Below are 23,508 nucleotides of genomic sequence, written 5' to 3'. Positions count from 1 at the left end.
TGAGCTGTCTAAGCTGAAGCTGGAATCACTGGCATAGTATTAAGTAGTTTAACCAGTTAAAGAGTTATATCTTTATCTATCTTATTTTAATTAACTAAGTTTTTGACTCAAATCCACAGCTAAGTGGTATAATACAATTTTTTCACTAGTGTTTCATTTTTGGGCATTAATTTTTCTTTTTTTTCATTTTTTTTGTAAACGGCAATTAGAGCTTCTTCTTTTAGTTTTTCACAAAATTCCTTTTATGTCATGCCAAAAACTTTGCGGTGGTACTATTATTCACAAAGCGTTGCCCACAAAACGCCCATATAAACTGAGCAAATTGCACTATACAAAATATTTCTATACGAAACTACACCTGCAACGAGGAGCACACAAAAAAACAAATACAAATATGTTGCAGACAGCATATTCAAGCATATATACATACATACGTACATTGTATGTAGATGTACATACATATATATAGGACTGGGTTTAAAAATACATAAAACATCAAAATTCTATATTTTCACTTTAGATTTTTAAACTAAAATGTATACATTAAACATTCAAAATTCAAGATAAAAACATGAAGTTTCTAAATTGTAAATATAAAATTTAGAATTCCAAAATTAAAAAAATTAAAACTGAAAGGTTAAAATTAATTGTTTTGAAATCCATTTATAAAATTTGTGTTAACAAATGAAATGAAAATCCACAATTCAATGTTTAAAATTCCAAACTTTTCGAAACAAAAGTGAAAACCGTTTTTCAAAAATGAAAAATTTAACATACAAAGCTCAAAATACAAAATTCAAAGTTTAAAATTCAAAATCCGAAAAGTTAAAATTCAAAACCAAACATTTAAAATCAAATAATAAAACTTTTGCGCTCAAAATTCAAAGTAAAATATTCAAAAGTCAAAATTCAAAAACGCAAACTCAAAATTTATAATTCAAAATTTATAATCAAAAATTCATTATACAACATAAAGCGAATATTTAAAAACAAAATTCCAAATTCAAAACACATAACTCAAAAAATAAAATTCTAAGTTGAAAATTCAAAACTACAAATCTTAAATTAACAATCCAACGTTCAAAATTCGAAATTCGGCATACGGCATTCAGAATTAAAGATCCAAAATTAGAATCCTAAATTCAAAATTTAAAATTCAAAATTGAACAAACGAATTTCAAAATTTAACATACGAAATTGAGAACATGAATTTCAAATTTCAGAATCCAAAATTCAAAGCTAAAAATTTTTTATAAAAAATTTAAATTCTAAACAAACCATGCAATTTTCAAAATTTTACGCTCAAAACTAAATATTCGAAAGTCAAAATTCACACGTAAAAATCAAAACTGTAAATTAATAATGCCAAATTTAAAATTCAACAATTCAATTCAGTTCAATTTATAATTCAAAATTCATAACTAAGACTTCATTATTCAACATAAAGTGAATATTCAAAGGTCAAAATTCCAAATTCAAAACCCCTAATTCAAAATTCGAAGGCATCTTTTCAATTGTCAAAACTCAAATCTAAAAGCTCAAAATTCGGAATTCAAAAGTTTTAAAGTTTAGAAGAGAAAGTAGAAAATTCAAAACTCAAAATTCAAACCTTAGGATACAAAATTTAAAATTCTAAACTCAAAACTTGATATTCAAAATTCCAAATTCTTAACTCACAATTCGTTATTCAAAATTTAGATCTCAAAATTCAAAATTTCATGTTCAAAATTGACAATTTTGAGGTCAAAACTCAAACTAAATTGTTTAAATTCAAATCATAAAATTCAAATTAAATACACAGTATCAAATTTCGATATTAATTAATAGTTCACAATTCAAATTCATAACATTCATAATCCCAGAATTCAGGATCCACAAATCAAAAGGTTCAAAATTCAAAGTTTGAAAGTACATCGCTATAAAGTCAAACGTCAAGTCTAAAACTTCAAAAGTCCGTAAAGTTTATTTAAGTATTTAAATTTTGAAACTCAAACCCAAAATAAAATTTAAAGTACGTCGTAAGAAAGCCAAGAGTCAAGACTAAAACTTCTAAAATCTTAAAATTTTATATAAAAATTTAAACTTAAATATCGTATTCGGAAAAAAAAATAAAAAATAAAAATTATTTGTGTTTTCTTTATATAGTGTATTTTGGAGGATAAAAAAGATGGTTCCTAAGACACAAAACAAAGGTCGATTATTTGCCATCCGATTTTTGAAGTTGATTTGTCATAAAGAGCTTAAGAGTTTTATAGTTCCTTCTAATGTCCATTTGAGCCTGCAGTCATTTTAATATTGCTTTGTTTCCTAAACAAGTTTTAATGAAATAAATAAACGTAAGGAGCGATAACCTCCGAAGAGGTTTTGGGCCGAGCTTCTTGTCCAATTTATGCCGTGCTCCTTTTAAAATTTTCCTACAAATCGGCGGCACTGAACCTAAATTTTTTTAAGGCCGCCTCCGAACGGCAACTCCAAGGCAGATAAGTTCTCACTGAGAAGTTTTTCATGCCAGAAGTACCTTCTGAGTGCTTGCCAACTCACTGCCGTGGGGCGACCCCGTTTAGAAAAAAATTCTTCTAATTGAAATAACTTGCTTCTAAAATATTTATGTTGCTTTGCCCTGGACATGAACCCAGTATCTTCGGTATGGTAGGCGGAACACGCTATCATCACACTGCGGCGGCCGCCAAGCGCCTTAAAATATGCTTCTAAGCTTACCAAGTAATGAGAAACGTACTATGTGAAAACGATTGTGGAGCTGAGAAGGTCATCAAAAAGAATTAGAGAGCTTTTCTAAAATAAAAAAATTAACCCGGTACACTGAAGAAAAAAACTTCGGTTGTATTTGCAAGGAGGAGTTAATTTTAAAAATTTGATTTCGCTTAACATAATCTTTAAATATACGGTTGATCTCTAACAACTTTTTTATTTCTTTCGGTTACCGACCCAGTCTAGCGTTTACAGAAATGCAAGCATATGTGTCTGCTTTAACTCAGTCCATAAGTGCACTTAAGTTTTTTACGCTCTACACTCTCTCTAAGTAACTAACGTATTCAGTGTCTGTGTGTGCTTTTGCTACTCTTTGTACTATTTGTTTATTTTTATTTTATATTTCCTTTTCTTTTTTCTATATTCATTTTTAACATCTAGCAGCTCCTATTCGTGTTATTGCATCGATGGTTACACGGGAATTCAGTGCCAAACAAATTGGGATGAATGTTGGTCGGGGCCCTGTCAAAATGGTGGTACTTGCATAGATGGCGTTGCCTATTACAATTGTACATGTCCGGATGGTTTTACCGGTAAGTGGAGTGCCTTTACAAATACGAACATATGTGCATACTATTTAGGATTCACATATGATTTTATAACAAAACATAAACGTAGTTACACTTACACATCTGAAATCTCTACTCTACTTTGGTAAAACAAAACTGCATATAATAAAACTATTTTCTACGATTTTAAAGCTCAAGTCATACTACTTGCAACTTTTGTCTTTCATACACTTTTGTACTGTCATATAAGTACATATGTGTATATGTATGTGTGGTTTGGTTACAAACTTTCAAACCTAAAAATATATTCATTGTTACAACAACTCGTTGATGTTATTCATTTGGTTAACATTTGCCAGGAACACGGAAGCCGTGCGAGTCTAGGAAGCTATTTTTAAAACACTAGAAACTGTTATTATATTATTTATATATAAATAAACATATGTATGTATGTAGCCTGTATGTCGCAGAATGTAAATATGAGTATGAAAATAAAATAATGTGTTAAAAATTCTTACTCAAATAGTTTACGTTGGGGCGTTGTTTGTTTGCTTAAGAAAATTATTTATAAAATCTAATTTTGGATGAAACCGAATATAGCATTTTAAAAAATGGGCGTGTTATATCAGAGTATGGATATGCCACGTTACTATCGTAAGGGATCGCTCTAGTGGATATCTATCTGCGAATGCAAACACAGTTATATAGAAGAAAGGGAGAAATAATTAAGGGCGAGCTTTCGAGAACACATTAGAGACTATGACAAAGAAGCGGAACGCAACGCTCCGTATTTGTTGTTGTTGTTTATGTTGTAGCGGTGCCTCGCCACATCCAATAGGTGCGCATACTCATAAATTGTTATCAATATCCTCTAACGGGAGTCCAAAGAAGCTTGTAGTCTCAAAAGGGGTGGACCAGAGAGAAAGAGGTGTTAGCAGCGTTGGTTCCAGATCGTAATTGACAAGAGGATTGGTGTCACGTGGGGAACACGTTGCATGCAGGTCATACATTATGTATGTTGGCGTTGATTCTGAATATGCAAGAGTTTAACTTGTTACAGTCTCCAGATCGAAGTTGAACTAGACTGACGCGCGTCTCCCAGGGGAGGTTGCCTTCCTCTTATGCAAGTTCTTGGTATTTGACTGTAACAACGGGGTTCGCCGGGCAATTTCAGACATATATGTAGATACGCGGCTTTTTCGTAGATATCACTCAGGACTTCTTTGTGCTGTTTTTTCTGCATACAGCTGAGTTATGTGGTGAATTATTTTCTCAAAATGATTGCGGAGATGACTTCTTAAGTACCTGGGAGGCGGAACTTCTTCAATCAGATGTCTTTTGCGATGCTCAGATTTCTAGGTATTCAACAGAAACTGTTTGTTCAGCATTTCATTTCTATCCTCTGTCGCTAAATCTTTAGCGTACCTATGGCCGATCTTTCCTAAATTTGGTGGGAAGTCGAAGTGAGCTGGTCACCGCATGATTTAGTCTTATGCAGCCATCAAAGACTCTGTAAGGTAGTTTTACTTCCCATTGCAGTTTTACAAGAAATATCCCACCTGGTATAGTGATTTAATCATCGGCAAGGTTTGAATCGCCCATTAAGTTTTGGGTTTGTCCGGCATACTTTGTATTGGTAGCTCCGTATTCCTCCGTATCTTTTCCGTTCTCCGCCTTTATCACTCTCACTACTATTTCATCCTACACAACCATCAGTCCGTTAGGGGTAAATTGTGTCTGATACTTTGTCTGAGAAGGAGCGCTCAGAACACATCGTAATATTAAACACGTTGCTTAATGTGGGCGCGGCATATGTAGGAGCACTATCTCTGTTAACTGCTTGTTGACTACTTTGCAGTATCTAACAGAAACTGGACACACTTCTCTAATTTCCATCTCCACCAATCTGTACAGTGTGGTAAACATTCATTGTGCTCTTAGTCTCTCCCCAGCCTTTTAAAATCTTCCGGTGGGGCCTTATCGTTATGGGTCGTATAGCAGAATGCCAAGAGAAGAGCCTCTTTTAACTCCTGCTCAATAGTCCCAAATACCAGGGCCTCAGCACTGAAACTAGAAAATACTGTAAATCTTCTCTTCTGGTGAGCGTCATTGTTAATGCATCATTGCTAATCAGCATCACGTAGAATTGTATGACATTTTTTCTGCTAAGAATAGTTTCGCACCTTCCTGATAGTTTTTTAAATATCCCAGAGATCATAGTTACTCTTTTCCCCCTACACAACTTTCACCCCTCTTCATACTGCGAATGTGAATATATCACGCTATTTGTTACGGAAGTACTTCGTGCGTTACGTGTGAAGCACTTACACGTAAATGGAACTAATAAATGTAATAAACACAACAAATACGAAAAATATATTTGAGTTTGAATAAGCAAAGTACTGCATACGAGCACACGGTGTACAAGGCTTTTGTTCTCTTACTCGCACTTTTACCACAAAACATAGATTTTCAACAAAATTTTCTCATGCACGACTTCTTGCAGTCATTCATTTTGTACTTTTGTTGAAAGCGACCCACTCACGTGACGACCACAATATCGTGATATATGTGCACATTAGGGCGGGTCGCTTTAAAAATCGCTCATTGCTCTGTGAAAATCGTATTCTAGGGATCAAAATAAGAAACTTTGCGGAAGGAACCATACCTCTAAAACGAATTCTGATGTCCCCCCCACCCCAATTTGGGTCGAACTTTTGGGTAGGGGCAAATTTTGAAAAATCCCACTTTGACCCATTTAGAGTGCATACAAACATATATGGTGAACTCCCAGGGGGGTTCCAGGGGGTGTGCCACTGGCATCGGTCAGAATTCGTTTTAGAGGTATGGTTCCTTCGGCAAAGTTTCTTATTTTGATCCCTAGAATATGATTTTCACAGAGCAATGGGCAATATTTTTGCCTCCCCAAAAATCGACCCGCCCTAGTGCATATGTATAAGTAGGTGAGATGCTGCCAGCAGCTTTGTCTTTTAAAATAGTAAAAGCTTTAAACGCGCACATGCTGCTAGATATTTCGATTCTTGAAAATTTATTACTATTTCAAATGTGGCTTCATTTTTACTTTTGATTCTGATTTCGGTTTCATTTCCCAATTTTATTTAGCTGTAGGTCCCCCTTTCGTTTGATAGCGGTGCAAACAGATGTAGGAAGTGCGGGTTTGAGGATAAAAAGATCGAGCACGTTTTGTGCTCATACCCTGCGCTTGCCACTCCAGCTTTTAGGGGTGATACAGCTGTCAGATCAAGAAGCAGCAAGTGTTATATGTCTCAAAAATCTTTTAGTAATTACCAAGAGGACATAGCTGTTTTATAATATATGCCCTGGTTTTTCATAGGATCTTTCAGTTTGGTTGTTAAACAAACTTAGGGTAATATTATGGGCTCATTCAGTCTATGAGAGGTCTCCATGGACAGGTCAGTGCACTTAACATAACGTTCCTGTACGAATTCACTTCGATTAAAAATGTCTGTTCAGGACTGTCTTTCAGTTAAGTTTTAGTTTCTGACTGTCTTTCAGTTCTTTGTCGTGTCCAGATTCGGTTACCATTCCACGTTTGGTTCCAGTTCCTTTTACAGTTTAGGTTTCGGTTTGGGTTCTGATCACCTTGCGGTTGCGGTTTCACGGCCGCTTATTGTTTTGTTCATAGTTTGTGTTTCAGTTCTATCAGGTTTCGTTTTTAATAGCTAATTTTTTTCGATTCCGACTAAGGTATGGATTCAGTTTCAACGCGGACTATAATTTCAGTTCCCAGGACAGCTTCTGTTCCACGTTTGGATCTTTATCCCATTTCAACTTCACTTCTTAGCCTCTTTATGGCTGCGGTTTTGATTACAGCTATAGTTTCGTACTGAGTTTCCTGATTTGGATCTAAATTTTTTTTTTTCCTGTTCCGAGCCATGTTACGACTTCGGCTGCGGATCCGGATTTTTTTCCTCTCTAAGTTTTTGTCCCGTTAACGGCTTTAAACTACCTCTCATTTCCGGTTTTGATGGCAGCATGAAATCTGCTTTCTGTTTTGTATTCAATTACGGTTCCAAGTTATTTTTCGCTTTCGTTTTTGAATTCTATTTCGTTTGTGATTTCAATTCAAATTCCAATTTCGTCTTACGTTCTGCCTTCGGTTCGGATTTCAGTTTCTCTACCAGGTTATGTTACGCACACAAACAAAAATTCCACAAGTCATGCAAACTTGAATTGATTTTGCGCCAGTTCTTCCTCAATTTATACGTTTTATAAGTAAAGTTTGCTTGTTTATACAAACATTTCTTTGTTCTTCGGAAAAAATTCCTGCGGCTAGAAATCATGCCTACTTTGGAAAAAAAGATTTTGTGTGTGGTTTCGGCTATATCTACTTTTCACTATCTGCTTGCGATGCGGGATCCGACTTCAATCTCGGTTGCGGTTTTGATTCTGTTTGGCTTTTCAGTTCTGATTCCGGTTTTGACTTTGGCTTCGCGTTAAGTTTATGTTTGCGCTTCCTGTTTCGGTTTCGCTTTGTTCTAATCGGCAACCAGTACACTGAACACGGAGATTTACTGCCCGTCATTTTATATGAGGCTAAAATGCCCGGCAGTTTTTGGCTTGCCCTATAAATTTCTTGGTTATATATGAAAATAGGCGGCTGCCGTGGTGTAATGATAGCGTGCTCCAGCTACCACACTGAACATCCTGGGTTCACACCCCTAGCAAAATAACAAATTTTATAAATTAGTTTTTTCAATAAAAAGAACGTTTTTCTGAGCGGCGTCGCTTCTCGGCAGTGTACATTTCTACCATGAAAAGTTGTCAGTGATAACTCACCATCCCGCCAATTTTAAGGAAAAATTTAAAAGGAGCATGAAGCGCCTTAAATTATATGACAATAGCCATCATCCGGTTGCAACGATCCTGAGTCAGATAAAAATTTTGCACGTAAATGCAATAACAACGATTTGGCCAGATAAATCCAGATAAAAGTCTGGTTCAATATGTGAGCCAGACGATTTACTAATTTCTTGTCTAAAGTGTGGCCACACTGCCTATAATAAAGTTGCTGTTTCAAAAATAATAAAAACACAACAGCGACATCTGCATATCACAACCCATGTGTACAAAATTAACGCTGCTTCTCAGGTCTCAAAATGGCCCAGAGCATACTAATTGATCGTAATACGGACTTGGAAACCTCACTGTATGATGGCTAATATTCACTCCGATATTTCTCTCCTCCACCTCTTCTTCTACCTCTCCATCTCCCTAATATTGTCAAATCTTCTTACTTTACACTCCCTCATTTCTTCCCCTTTTCCACCCTCTTATCTTACTTCTTCTCTTCTAACTACTCTCCCTCTCATTCGCCTGAATGGTCAAACAATTTTTATATTATGTGTTGTATTGTGACGGGGTTTTGAACAATGCTCTAGGTTTGCTCTAAGTTAATATCCATCCAAATATTCCAAATTTTTTAACGAATTTTTCAAACATATCAATTCGTGCGTCACCGGTCGGCGTTTTTTCTTCAAATGCAGTTTTTTAAACCGGAGTTCAATATTTAATTTTAAAACTTTAAAAATTTGTTTGTATTTTTTCGAAAAGTACATTTAAAAACAAATTAAAAAAAAAAAAAAATCCCAAACGGTCAATTTTTGAAAAAGTTATAGCATTTTAAAAAAAACAAACACAGTGTTTTTTTAAAAATTCATAACTTTTTTTGAGTTTAATGAAAAAATTTGAAAAAATTCTGAAAAACGTCTTTCGTAAGCTAGAAAATGAAGAAAAACTTTCAGCCAATTCTAAAGGGGTCGGGTTCAAAATTGGTCGAAATGGGATGGAATACCCCATATGCACTGCAAGGCTATCAACACACTCAACTCTAAAAAACGAAAACATGCATTTAATTATAAATTTCATATTTCGCTACATCAGCAAAAACTTCAATTAAATGCATTATTACCTCTGTAAGCTCAAATTGCGTCAGCTTATAAAATGAAAGGCAACCGAAGAGGGAAATGTACGTTAGCGAACTTGCATTGCATCACGCAAAACCTTTAAATAAATTAGCTCTGCTATGGTAATAGAAATTTTCTTTGCACCGCTGTTTTTGTTGACTTTCTTTGTGGTGAATGAAAAAATTGCAAAAAATTCAAAAACGAGTTGAACGTCAAAATGAGAACAAAGTAAAAGAATTGCGTTTTTATGTAAGTGTTACGAGGACCACTTTGAAAATTTTACAACTTTTGGCAAGCAGTTTTAGTTTGGTTGACTGCTGTAATCCTCTCTACTCACGGCGCAGTCACAGGTGAATTATATTTCAAAGTCGAGGTAAAACCTTGGACTTTAGCAGTGCGGCTTTAGACCTGGTAAACCTACTATCAACCAGATCTTCACCATTCGCCAGATTCTGAAGAAGACCAACGATAAGAGAATCGACACTCTCCATCTTTGTCGACTTGAAAGCAGCATTTGATAGCGCGAAAAGAAGCTGCTTGTATGCTGATATGTCTAAATTGAAGCACCCTGCAAAGATAATAAGGCTCTACTTAAAGAGGTAGGGCAACACCACCAGCTCCATTTTGATCAGGAAGGACCTCTTCGAGCCATTCGAAACCAAACGAGGCTCCAGAAAAAACGACTTGCTTTCATACGGTTTCTTTAATATAATGCTGGAGAATAAAATTTTTGCTGCAGAAAGAAGTCATGATGGTAAAATCTATTATAAGAGCTTAAAATTTTTGGCATATTATTGGCCAGAACAAACGCACTGTGAGCTCTATCTTCTCTGGATAAGACAAAGAAGAAAAAAAGAGGGTCTTGCCGTAAAAGGAGAATAACTCTTGCCAACAAATGCCACTTTGAACTGAGTAGGCATTTAAAAACTGAAGTCCTCTCTCGACAAATAAATATTACACTCTAGAATATAATACCTGAATTATGGCTCGAAATCATGGACGGTGTCGAGATAAGATGAAGTGGATCTTGGAGTGTTCGAGAGAAAAGCTCTCCGGAAGATGTATGGTCCTGTCCGTGATACCAACGTCAAGTATCGAAGGAGGTATAATGATGAGTTATATGAGCTATACGCAGATATGACGATAGTGTAGCGAATAAAAACTCAAAGGCTTCGCTGGCCAAGTCATGTTATGCGAATGAACAAGAACGCTCCGGCTAAGAAATTATTTCTGTCGACACTGCAGTTTGGAAGCTGAGGAAGGAGAAAACCTCCACTAAGTTAGGAGAGGCAAGTTTAGGAAGCCTTAACATCCTTTGCTGCTCCCAATTGGCGTCGAATATAACGAAACAGGGATAGCGGACGTGATCTTTTACAAAATCGCTTAGGCGATGATGATGATACAAACCCTCAATTAAGCGCAAAAGCTTAAACCAACCTCTATTTCTTATTGCCATTGGTGTAAAGACTGTAAGATACATATTTGGTCATTAAACCGATCGTTAAATTAAATTTTTTTTTCTAAACCAACACCGCTACCAACACCAGCGTCACCTACATTGATCCTTTTTCTTCCTCTCATAGAACTTATTTCGCTTTCAACTTTTCTTTTTCCGCTCTCTAGCAACGATAACACTACGGACTCATTCAGTCTATACGAGGTCCTCATGGACTGGACAGTTCAACCTAGCAACGAGTATCCGCTAAACTCATTAACCAAGTAAAGAGGACCTGCGAAATCTTACAGGGTACTTACCGTATAGTGCAGTCAACAATATCATCGAAGTAAGTTGAATCTATCCGACAGATAAATCTGTCGCTTTTATGAGCTGGAGGATGAAAGACAGGTTCACATTATCTTCAAATTGATCTCTCTGATAAGGCAGAGACTCACCCATCTAGGTGGCGTGATTCCTAATCCCTTTGTGATATGGAGTATAAAGCCTGAAGTGGTACTTTACGGTCAAGCATAATAGATGAAAATAAAGGTCGCAGAGCTTCTGGGCTTTATAGTAATTGTAAAAATAATAATAATAAAACTCCAAAGTGCTTTTTATGCCAGTAAGAGAAGGTCCACCACCTTCCCAGGTCTGGAGCATGCAGCACCTACAGGGAGTCATTCGCTGCCGCAAAGGCCACACAGGCGCGCAAGTGACCAGTTTTATTCAAGGCAACCTGAACCGAAGCAGGTTAACCGATAGTCTGCTCGACCAACTGGTTCTCGAAAACAGAGCCAGCTCAGCGAACCTTATAGGGGCAGGAGTGACTGGCACGTAGGCTTAACAGGTGCTATGATCTGGACTGTGGACGTTGGCACCTACGTAAGAAGCCGTGTTGTCGGAAACGGCGACGTACGCGTAATAGTGGCGCATACCACACTAGTGAGCTGCTACCTGTCCCCAAATGATCCAATTCAAGGGTTTAAAGATAAGCTAAAACTACTTGAGGACGATTTTCGTGATGAAGCTGGTAACGTGATTGTCGCTGGATATTTCAATACTAGGGCTGTTGAGTGGGGAATACCCCAGACTAATTCCAGAGGAAGGCCAGTGCTAGAAATGGCTGCCCGACTTGGATTGGCCATTCTGAATACCGGCACGACCCCGACATATCGGCGACCAGGCTTTGGATACTCTATCCCTGATATTACATTAGCATCGGAAATCCTGCTTTCAAAGGCGGCTGGATGGAGGGTGATGGAGGATCTTACGAGTAGTGACCATAACTATATCACCTTCCACTTAATGACTCAGGGCAAAGTCGAACAGGGAGACCGCCCCGTATGAAAACAAAATGGGACGCCTCTAAGGTTGACGCTATATTTCTGTTCTCCGCTGTTGTACAATCGAGCGCACGACATATAGTCGTCAGTGCTGAAGCGGCGAACGCTACGGTAGAAGCCACCTGAACCACACAAACAAGACCTCAATCGCACAAGCAGAGAGAGTGACCACGTGGCCCACCTAGACCACGACGAGCAGCCGTTCAGTGAAGGTGAGCTAAAAGCGGCCTTACACAGAATGAAGCCCGATAAGCGCCAAGACCGGATGGAATACCAGCTGAAGCAATAAGACTGGCTGCTAAGAGTAGTCTGGAGTTGCTTCTGCATATGTATAACATATGCCTGGAAGCCAGGATCTTACCAACAAGGTGGAAGACAGCGCACCTTGTGCTAAGCCCGTCGTCTTTTCGACCATTATGCATGCTCGACACGGCCGGGAAAATGATGGAAAGCCTCCTTAAACAACGGCTGATAGCAGCCATTGAAGATGGAGGAGGTTTGTCCCATCGGCAGCATGGATTCCGGAAAGGTCACTCCACAATAGATGGCATAGCCGAGGTTAAAAATGCGGTAAGGAAAGTCGAATCCGCGTGCCACCAAGCTAGACCGGTCATACTGGACGTGGACAAGTACAAACAGGCAGCTCCACGAAATACCTTGGGGTGAGGCTAGATAGAAAACTTGCCATCTCGGAACACTTTCAAGGAGCCAGCGAGAAAACTGCCCAGACCATAGGATACTTAAATCGATTAATGGCAAATACAGGCGGGCCAAGGCCATGTATAAGGAAGCTGCTTGCTTCCGCTTCGGATTCTATACTCTTGTATGGTGCAGAAATTTGGGCAGATGCACTGGAATTCCGAAAGTACCGAGCAGCTATTACTTCTGTCAAACGCAGAGAGGCGCTACGAAATTGCCTCAGCTTACCGCACGGTATCCGCAGACGCCCTGCGGAAGTGACAGATGGAACATGGTCAGCAGATATGCAAGGAATATTTTCCTCGCTAAACGGCAAGTTGGTTGCTTAGGCCAGTAAAGTGAGAGTGGCCAAAGGGCTCACGTAGCGCGCTTCCGTACCCGAAGTTATGCTAAACGCGGTCCCAGGTGCAGAAAATGCGCAGGCCGTGGGAGGTTAGGTTTTAGTGGGTAGCCCATGAAGAAAAAAAGGGAGTCCGACACTCGGAGAGGCTCGCTGCTACAGAGCGTAGCACCGAGACTTAAAAACCCGGTTAGTGCATAAAACATTTCCTCCTTCCACGTTACACAAAAAACAAAAAAAAAAAAAACAAAAAAAAAAACAAAAAAAAAATCTTAATCACCAACTTTTGAGCTTATAACTTTGCATTCGTTTACACTTACGTCACATTATGCTATCTAAAATATTTTCAGTTTATCAGAGTAGAAGCAGCCGTCGCAAATATCGATATCTCAACTTACTCTCACTGTATTTTCCATTTATTATTACACATTTTCATATCATCCGTTGCGCTTGGTATTACGCACCTCAGTCTCTTTCAACCACTTTAGCTGCATTCTACTGTAAGCGATTTGCAAAAGAAGGCTGAGGTGCTTTGAAATTGTCTCTTAATAGTACAACTATCTATCAATAGAACGCAACCGTGCGAACGTGCCACTTATTTTCACGGTCTAGGTCGCTTGTACAGATGGTAACTAAGTTATGAATGTAGTGGGCTGTGCTACTACCATTATGATAGTCCCGGTATATTTGCAGATGGTTGAAAAGAAGTTTTTGTTAACTGGATTTTTAGTCAGCAATGGTTTGGCTACGAAAGAAAAAGCAACACAATATAAGTTCTTTCCGAGGCATACCGCTCAATGTTGTTGTTATGTAATTTCTGTAAAAGTTTGTGTCTTCACCTCTTGAGCTAGAATTCTTGCCCTACGTGCTATTCATTACTCAATGGAATGTTATTTTTGCAACTCTATTACAAAAGAATATGCATTTTTTCTTCTGTCGCTTAATTTTCATATGAAATAACGCTAGCGGCGGCATGTTATGTTGCCATATCAGTTTATTGTTATTGTATTTATAAGATACTTTGCGTATACGCAGTAATTGCATTGCATGCAATGCATAATGAGAAATATCATCATCAGCATCGCTATTGCGCAACATACTGAGTAGCTCATTCGACTACAGAGCAAATAGTAAAATGCAATTTCGCGTGTAGTTGTGTGTGTATGTATGTATATGTGGTGGAGTAATACATGCAAAGAAAATAAGTAGGAAATTTGCAAAGCATTAGCTAACTCATAGCGTTATTGCTGTAAAGCAAAAAAAAAAAATTTATAAATTAGAAATTCTACACCAAGTGCGTGCGTGCATACTCGTGCGTCCGGACGTGCGTTCTTATTTAAGTAATAGTATTTTCTAATTATTATTTTTTTTTGCAATTCACACTGCATTGTAGGCTGTTACGTTGATAAACAAACATTGCCTTCACTCTGATTTGTAGCTAAATTATAATTTTAAATTGTTTCAACGGCTGGAGCTGAATTATATGAAATGAGGATGCAAAAGTATTCACAACAACAGCAATAATAATAAGTAAGGAAGGCTAAGTTCGGGTTTAACCGAACATCACATACTCAGTTGAGAACTTTGTAGACAAAATAAGGGAAAATCACCATGTAGGAAAATGAACCTAGGGTAACCCTGGAACGTGGTTGTATGACATGTGTATCAAAAGGAAGGTATTAAAGAGTATTTTAAGAGGAAGTGGGCCATAGTTCTATAGATGGACGTCATTTAGGGATATCGCCATAAAGGTGGACCAGGACTGACTCTAGAATTTTCTTGTACGTTATGGGTATCAAATGAAAGGTGTTAATGAGTATTTTAATGGGCCTTAGTTCTATAGGTGGACGCCTTTTCGAGATATCGCCATAAAGGTGACTCTTTAATGTGTTTGTACGATATGGGTATCAAATTAAAGGTATTAATGAGGGTTTTAAAAGGTAGAGGTGGTAGTTCTGTATGTGAAGGCGTTTTCGAGATATCGATTAAAATGTGGACCAGGGTGACCCAGACCATTATCTGTCGGGTACCGCTAATTTATTTATATATTTAATACCACGAACAGTATTTCTGCCAAGATTCCAAGGGATTTTGGTTTCGCCCTGCAGAAATTTTTCATTTTCTTCTACTTAATATGGTAGGTTTCACACCTATTTTACAAAGTTTTTTTCCAAAGTGATATTTTGCGTCAATAAACCAATCCAATTACCATGTTTCATCCCTTTTTTCGTATTTGGTATAGAATTATGCATTTTTTCATTTTTCGTAATTTTCGATATCGAAAAAGTGGGCGTGGTCATAGTCGGATTTCGGCCATTTTTTATACCAATATAAAGTGAGTTCAGATAAGTACGTGACCTGAGTTTAGTAAAGATATATCGATCTTTGCTCAAGTTATCATGTTAAAGGCCGAGGGGAAGGACAGACGGTCGACTGTGTATAAAAACTGGGCGTGGCTTCAACCGATTTCGCCCTTTTTCACAGAAAACAGTTATTGTCCTAGAATATAAGCCCCTACCAAATTTCACATGGATTGGTAATTTTTTGTTCGACTTATGGCATTAAAAGTATCCTAGACAAATTAAATGAAAAAGGGCGGAGCCACGCCCATTTTGAAATTTTCTTTTATTTTTGTATTTTGTGCACCATATCATTACTGGAAATGAATGTTGAAATAATTTACCTATATACTGTAAAGATATTAAACTTTTTGTTAAAATTTGACTTTTAAAAAAATTTGAGAGTATTCGTAATCCGATTATGCAAATTTTTATTTAGCATACATATAGTAATTGGAGTAACGTTCCTGCCAAATTTCATAATGATATCTTCAACGACTGCCGAATTACAGCTTGCAAAACTTTTAAATTACCTTCTGTTAAAAGTGGGCGGTGCCACGCCCGTTGTCCAAAATTGTACTAGTTTTCTATTCTGCGTCATAAGGTCAACTCACCTACCAAGTTTCGTTACAATAGTGTTGGTAACTAGCAGTTGAGAGAGAAGATGCACACTCGATTATACATTAGGGCGGACAAAAAAAATTATTCTTCTTGTTTTGTGAAAATAATGTTCAGAATATAGCCGGTACATATGTTAGCTTCTTATTCAGTGTTTAAAAGCGCCTCGTCGCGACCTTAATTTCTCTATACAAATCATACGCAAGGTTTCCGAGTTTTTTATAAAGATTGTACCAGAGCTCTAACTTTTATTACCCAAATTACTAGCTGTTATAGAGTAGACAAAAATATACAAATTACAGAATTGTTTAAGCTAACTTGTCTTGTTTAGTAGTTATTCTGGGTTAAAGTTCAACCTTAAATTGGATATTATTCCCTATACTATTTGTATAGAAAAACGCTATGACGAACTTCTAAGCAGTAAAAAAAAAAGCTGACATTTTTAAAAACTGTCCTGTACAATATTTTCCCTATACCAAAAGTTATACTACCCTTAAACACATATTTAAATTACAAAAACATTAGAGCGTTTTCATTTCGGTCTTCATACAGATCACTTTCGCAACACACAGTTATAATTCAGGACGTCTGCGGGTTTTATACCTAAGTGGTGACAGCGGCTTTTTGGTCAAGTTTCGTTTGTTATCGAAAGTTTTCGATTTATATACGAAGTCTTATCAAAGAGTTATTGATTTCTTATTGAAAATATATTGGTTTCTTATCGGAGTGTTAACAATTTGTTTTCGATTTGTTATCGAACAGGTATCGATTTTTTATAGAAAAAATATCGATTTGTTATCAAATTTTTATCAATTTGATATCGAAAAAATATCGATTTCTATTTGTAGTGTTACCAATTTGTTTTCGCCGTGTTATCGGTATGCTATCGAAGACTCATCGGTTTGGTATGAAACAGATATCGAAAAAACTTCAATTCAAAAACGATTGCACGTCCGTAATCCGTAGATAACAAAACCGAAAGAAACCCAGAAGCCGCTGGCTTGGAGATAACATACCAATAACTCGACGAAAATAATTCGCTATCCCTAGTTAGCCGGTATCGTTTCTTACTAAGGGTAACGATCCCGGGATTCCAGTATTTTTTAAGTCCCAAATACCTCTGGGGATTATTGGACTTAAGTCCCAGGATTGCTAAAAAAACGTTTTGATATCCATTTGAATAATTTAAAATTTGTTCCGCGCACCCTCTTAAAAGCAAAACAATCATTATACTGCGGAACAAAATAAAAACAAAGTCTGTGGCAAGATTTTTGCTAATGATTTCTAGAAGTTTTTGTTGCAAGGACCTTAATATGAAATAAAATTATCCAAAATTTTTCACGTTTTCGAAATACATACTGGTGTCTTAAAATTATGGAAAACGTAATATATCACAAGCTGATAAAAATCCAAATAAAATGTGTAAGCAAGACTATACTTTGTCGAAGGTTTCGATGTGGTTAACCCGGATATGGATCGAAACTGTCCCGGCACTTCAAGTTTTTGAGATACTCAAACCTAAAATTGCCTAAAGCGCATTACTTAGGTAAATTTGAGGTCATGTAAATACTAGAAATTTTTTACGATCCTTATTATATTTAAAACTATCACTCCTCTTCTGGAGGAAGCATGCTTAAGCTGCGGTCGCGTCAATATATGTAACCCGGTCTATGAAAAGGTGGCTTATGACTCAAAAAAGAAATTGCGAGAAACAGCTGTTAAAGATAAACAATGTATTTCTTCAGTTTCTTAGTAGTAGTAATTTTTTTTTAGTCATAAGCCACCTTTTCATAGACCGGATCACATATATATTGATAGCCAGGCATCGATTAAGGAAATAATCTCATACACTACTTCAGCAAGAAGTGATATAGAATACAAAGAGGCGTTGGAAAACTGCGCTCAGGCCGAACCATATATATATATACTGGGTTCCCGGTCATAAAGGGATAGATGGTAATGCAGAGGCCGGTGAGTTAGCAAATGAGGATGTAGCAGTCGCTGAATCGACAGTAGAAATCGCAGTCCGTGTGGGAGAAATCAAAAGGTGACAGGAGTTGCATATGTTCCACCAAGCAGGAAAGGCGTGGGCAGAAACGTGGGGCTGCAATACTTCTAAGATCATGTGCAAATTCTACGATATTTGACTTCGACAAAGTGGCTCATATCTTTGATGAAAGAAGACTTGACGGTCACGATGGGAATACTAACTGGATATTGCCTTCTGGCGTCACATGCCTCTTAGGCCTCGTCAGTAACAGCAGATGTAGGAAGTGCCAGCTGCAGGAGGAAACGGTTGAACACGTTTTGTGTTCTTGTCCTCGGCTCACCAGGTCAAGGCTCCAGCTATTAGGGGCGGCAGAGCTGCCGAAGCTACTAAAAAGCGTATAGTATTTGCCCAGAAGACGGAGTTATTCTATAGCATAAATCCTGGCACCTGACTGGGGCTCTTCTGTTTGGTCATCAAACAAATTTTGTTAACGCTATGGACACATTCAGAATATGTGTGGTCTTTATTGACCGACCAGATCAATCTAACTTAACCATCTCTCCTCTTCAAAATCCATTTCGGGTTTCTAGAATTTTTGTATATATTTTTTGCTTCTGTTAATCAGCTAGATTTTTTACCTGTGGTACACAAAATATGCGTCATGTTGAAGATGTGTTTTTGTAAAACTTATTTATTTGTGTTTTTTTTTTTTTTTTGTTAAATAATCTATGCAAGCTTAATTCATGGATACTCCTGTGTATCCAGAATTACCGAAAATCCCGAGAGGCAAAAAATCTCAAGTATACGAATCCCCAGATTTTACCGATAAGGATTCCACTAAGCTCTTCTCAAAAAGCCCGAGATTTTTTGTTTCTGGTAAAGTTACCTGAGTTGTGGTTTAGCTTCAACCACTTAAGTTAACTTACAAACATAAGTTTTTGGAAATTTTTTTTAGCCAAATAACTGTTAAGTGTTACTTTACATGGCATTAGAGCTAACGGTTGCAGTTTTGTTTTTCAATTTTAATACGATATGAGGCCTTCAGAGAGTAATGTTGCGTACATTACTCATTTTTCTGTTTACTGCCAATTCAAGTTCATTGTCATTCCCATATTTTCTTTCCTTGCGTTGATTTATTTTATGATTCTTTTATATTTAATCGTGTTGCTGCAGTATTTTTGTTGTATTTGTATTTCTTACAGTGTACGCACACATTCTTTCTAAGACTTAGCCAAATACAAATGCATTAACTCACTTTTCAACTGCATACACTTGTCAGGGTCAAGGTTCATATACTCGTAGCACAGCTGAAAGATGTTTATTTTTAACTCTCAAGATTGTGGAATTCAACAGGCATTATCTGGTGATGACGGGAGTCTGAAATAAAAGGAAATATTTGTTGATTTGAATTTATTTACGCAAGTAGGTTTACTTAAAAACGTCAAACTATAAATACTTAAATTTAAACAAATTTAGTTCATATTCATCTAAAAATACAATACATGAAGCAAGAAAAAAAAATATAAACAAGTAAGGAAGGCTAATTTCGGGTGAGATCTTAGCTGCGTTAGTTTCGCAGATGGTTTATAAGTGGTTTTTAATTCCATATCACGTCACTTGTCAAATAAGGGAAAATCACCATGTAGGAAAATTAGTCTAGGGTAACCCTGGAATGTGTTTTTATGACATGGGTATCAGAGTAAAGGTATTAATGAGGTTTTTAAAAGGGAGCGGCTCTTAGTTGTATATGTGAAGGCGTTTTCGAGATATCGAACAAAATGTGGACCAGAGTGACCCAGAATATCATCTGTCGGCAACCGTTAAATTATTTATATATGTAATACTACGAAGAGTATTCCTGCCATTATTTGAAGGGCTTTTGATTTCGCCCTGCAAAGCTTTTTGATTTTCTTCTACTTAATATGGTAGGTGTCATACCTGTTTTACAAAGTTTTTTCTAAAGTTATATTTTGCGTCAAAAAACCAATCCAATCACCATATTTCACCCCCTTTTTTAGTATTTAGTATAGAATTATGACATTTTTATCATTTTTCGAAATTTTCGATATCGAAAAAGTGGGCGTGGTCATACTCGGATTTCGCCCACTTTAATACCAAGATAAAGTGAGTTCAGGTAAGTACGTGAACTAAGTTTAGTAAAGATATATCGATTTTTTCTCAAGTTACCGTGTTAACTGCCGAGCGGAAAGACTGACGGTCGACTGTGTATAAAAAGTGGGCGTGGCTTCAACCGATTTCGCCCATTTTCACAGAAATCAGTTACCTTCATAGAAGCTATGCCCCCACCAAATTTCATAAGGATTGGTCAATTTGTTTTCGACTCATGGCATTAAAAGTGTTCTAGACGAATTAAATGAAAAAGGGCGGAGCCACGCCCATTTTGAATTTTTCTTTTATTTTTGCATTTTGTTGCACCATATCATTACTGGAGATGAATGTTGACATAATTTACTTATATACTGTAAAGATATTAATTTTTTTGTTAAAATTTTACTTAAAAAAAATTTTTTTAAGTGGGCGTGTTCGTCATTTTTATTTAGCATACATATAGTAATAGGAGTAACGTTCCCGCCAAATTTCATCATAATATCTTCAACGACTACAAAATTACAGCTTGCAAAACTTTTAAGTTACCTTCTTTTAAAAGTGGGCGGTGCCACGTCCATTGTCCAAAATTTTACTAATTTTCTATTTTGCGTCATAAGGTCAACCCACCTACCAAGTTTCATCGCTTAACCGTCTTTGGTAATGAATTATCACACTTTTTCGGTTTTTCGAAATTTTCGATATCGAAAAAGTGGGCGTGGTTCATTTTAAATAGCGATCTTATATGAGTGCCCAGGAACTTACATACCAAATTTCATTATTTAAGAATTCATGAGCTTAACACCGGCTTATAATAACTGAATTTCAATTATTATGTTTTCTAAGAGAAACTGAAAAGAAAGAAACATTTACTGGCATATTGCGATGGACCCATTTCGAAAACCGCCAACGTAATCATCATCAGGAAATTTTGTAATGATATCAAAGGTTTCACCGGGATTCGAACCGTGAATCACATGGTGAAACTGCAGTAGCCTTTAACCACTAGGCCATTCTGCTGGTATTTGTTTTCATGCTTAATTCAGTTTTTCTTATTTCTACACTAACAACACAATTGAGAGATTTTGTTTCTATATTAATTTGTGTGCCGTGTAGATTTATTTTTGTAAAGTTCTTCTCCGTTGCGAATGTAATGATAACATTACAAAATTGCCTGATAATAATTACGTTGGCGGTTTTCGAAATGGGTCCATCGCAATATGCCAGTAAATGTTTCTTTCTTTTCAGTTTCTCTTAGAAAACATAATAATTGAAATTCAGTTATTATAAGCCGGTGTTAAGCTCATGAATTCTTAAATATAAATTTCATTAAGATACCTCAAAATATACTCAAGTTTTCGTGTTTACGGACAGATGGACAGACGTACATGGCTAAATTAATTTCTTTTTCGCCCAGATCTCTTTGATATATGGAAGTCTATATCTATCTCGATTAATTTATGCCATTACGGGGTACCGTTATGCGAACAAAATTAATATATTCTGTCAGCTCTGCTCAGCTGAGTATAATAAAATAATTTAGTTGAAATATTTCAACTACAAAAATATCAACAGATAATCCTCATTTCTTCTATATGGAAATCAATTGGCAATATAACACATTTATATTCACCTACGCCAGCTAAATTATGTTTTATTAGATACTAATAACAAATTAGGTTAAGCACCTCAAATGCTGCATTTAACACACGTTCCAAGAAGCCAATGCGACAAGTCAATTAAAAGTGAATTTGGTACTACCGAAGCCGAAATGGAACTTGAAGTAGGGCGCCTGCTAAAATAAGGCTAATTACAGCTGCTAGTTTTGATGATTAATGACGGTTCATTTATTACAAACTCAATTATATACTTAGTAAGCGAAGCAAACACACAGAGTCACAAAAGAGTCAGAAAAGGCTTACATGACGGACTCATTGAAATCAAAGAACTTTGCGCGGGACGGGACCTACGTGTTTTATACCCCTTTCGAGTAACATCTGCAAGGCAACTAAATTTTTACTGAGAAGCTATTCGTGGCAGATATACACTAGGAGTGTTAGCCAAACCACTGCCGAAGTCCGCCACACTTGAAAAACTTTATTAAAATTTAAAAAAAAAAGTTTTGTTTTTGATGTTGCTTTGCCCGGGAGGACGCTCGTGCTCGAGCATCTGAGTCCGAAATGAATGACTTTTCCTTTTAAAGTATGATGACTGGCCAATATGGGTCTTATTTCCTCCATTGTACGAGCTCAAATTAAATTAATTTCTTCCTCTGAGCTGGCACTTATGAAAATAATAAAAGAACTCAAAGAAAATGTTATGTTAAAACTACGTTTTTGTATGCCCTGGCTAAGCACATACTTAAAATCAAACTCTTGTTAAGCGGATAGATCAAAACCGGATAAAGATAAATTGGGAACTGCTCCTTTAGCCGGAACTGCGAAAAATTTATATCAATGTTACACCACTGTATTTTAGAGGGAAATTCAAGCAATACAATAATACGGTTGTTCGTGTATTAACGATAAAGACACTCCCCGAAGGTTTTGGAGAGTGTTACCGATGTTGATGGTCCTTTACCGGATACAGCTCCGGTACGTTCCGTTAATAAAGCATAAAGGCACTAGCCCGACCATCTCGGGAACGATTAATATGACCACATTAAACCTTTTAGGCCATCCCACCTCCTAGTTCCATCAGGAACTTGGGGTCGACAGAGCCTCGCCTGCTGTGTATGATACATTCATATTTGTAATAGGATTCCCCTCGTATAGGTGAGGTTGACAGTTGGGTTGCGGAAGCTTTGAAGCCGTAAAGCTTTGTATTTTGCTTATCAACCCCTTGCAGTATACGGTAGAGACGACTTACGAAGGGTATTATTGAAAATCGTTCAATATAATGCCGGTCAGGCAGAAACACTTTCCTCCTTGCAGTTTGAGCTAAACTAATCAGGGTCATAAAGTCTGTGAGTTTGCAGACCGCCTTGCCAAAAAGATGAGTCCACAGAAGAGCTCGTGGAAAGAGATATGAGACATATAACGCCTTTTTAGAAGTTGGTACCGTTACAGCTCATTTGGTGTTAAATGTAGACATTTTACTTTATAAAGCCACTTCACCAATATACACACCTTTTTAGGGTACGATTGACAGTGCCCTGGGGAAAATTATAGTAGTCTTAGGCGCCTTTATAGCGTACAGCCGTAAAGGAGAAGCCAAAAGGCGAAATAGATGTTTAAGCGGAGTAGCACATAAATGCTATAACTTGATCGTGTAAGTATAAAAATATATCAGCGTAAAAGCATGTTATCATAAAAGCGTATCAACGTAAAAGCGTGTTTGTCATAAAATCTATGAGTTTGCAGACCGCCTTGGCAAAAAGATGAGTCCCAGAAGAGCTCGTGGAAAGGGA

At 36.9% G+C, this 23,508-nt stretch overlaps 2 protein-coding genes across 14 annotated transcripts in view; one reads left to right on the top strand and one right to left on the bottom strand.

The window, feature by feature from the left end:
- Window positions 1–23,508, top strand: part of eys (eyes shut) — a 457,691-nt gene that overhangs the window by 219,583 nt on the left and 214,600 nt on the right. For 2 of the 4 annotated variants that reach the window (XM_067768337.1, XM_067768335.1), the window contains exon 3: window positions 3,154–3,302. In XM_067768337.1, the coding sequence (XP_067624438.1) occupies window positions 3,154–3,302 (149 nt within the window). Of the gene's footprint in view, window positions 1–3,150; window positions 3,303–23,508 lie in introns of all 4 variants that reach the window. The other 2 variants (XM_067768336.1, XM_067768334.1) reach the window with 1 other exon arrangement.
- LOC137241108 (uncharacterized) overlaps window positions 1–23,508 on the bottom strand; it is a 471,192-nt gene that overhangs the window by 237,210 nt on the left and 210,474 nt on the right. For 9 of the 10 annotated variants that reach the window (XM_067768343.1, XM_067768341.1, XM_067768346.1 and 6 more), the window contains one exon: window positions 19,249–19,370. The gene's annotated coding sequence lies outside the window, so the exon portion shown is untranslated. The other variant, XM_067768355.1, reaches the window with a different exon arrangement.

Source organism: Eurosta solidaginis, chromosome 2 (genome assembly GCF_040869045.1).
Source record: "Eurosta solidaginis isolate ZX-2024a chromosome 2, ASM4086904v1, whole genome shotgun sequence".
Lineage (NCBI taxonomy): Eukaryota > Metazoa > Arthropoda > Insecta > Diptera > Tephritidae > Eurosta > Eurosta solidaginis.
The sequence above is the reverse complement of the archived record's forward strand: the minus strand, read 5'-3'. Positions and strand labels throughout refer to the sequence as shown.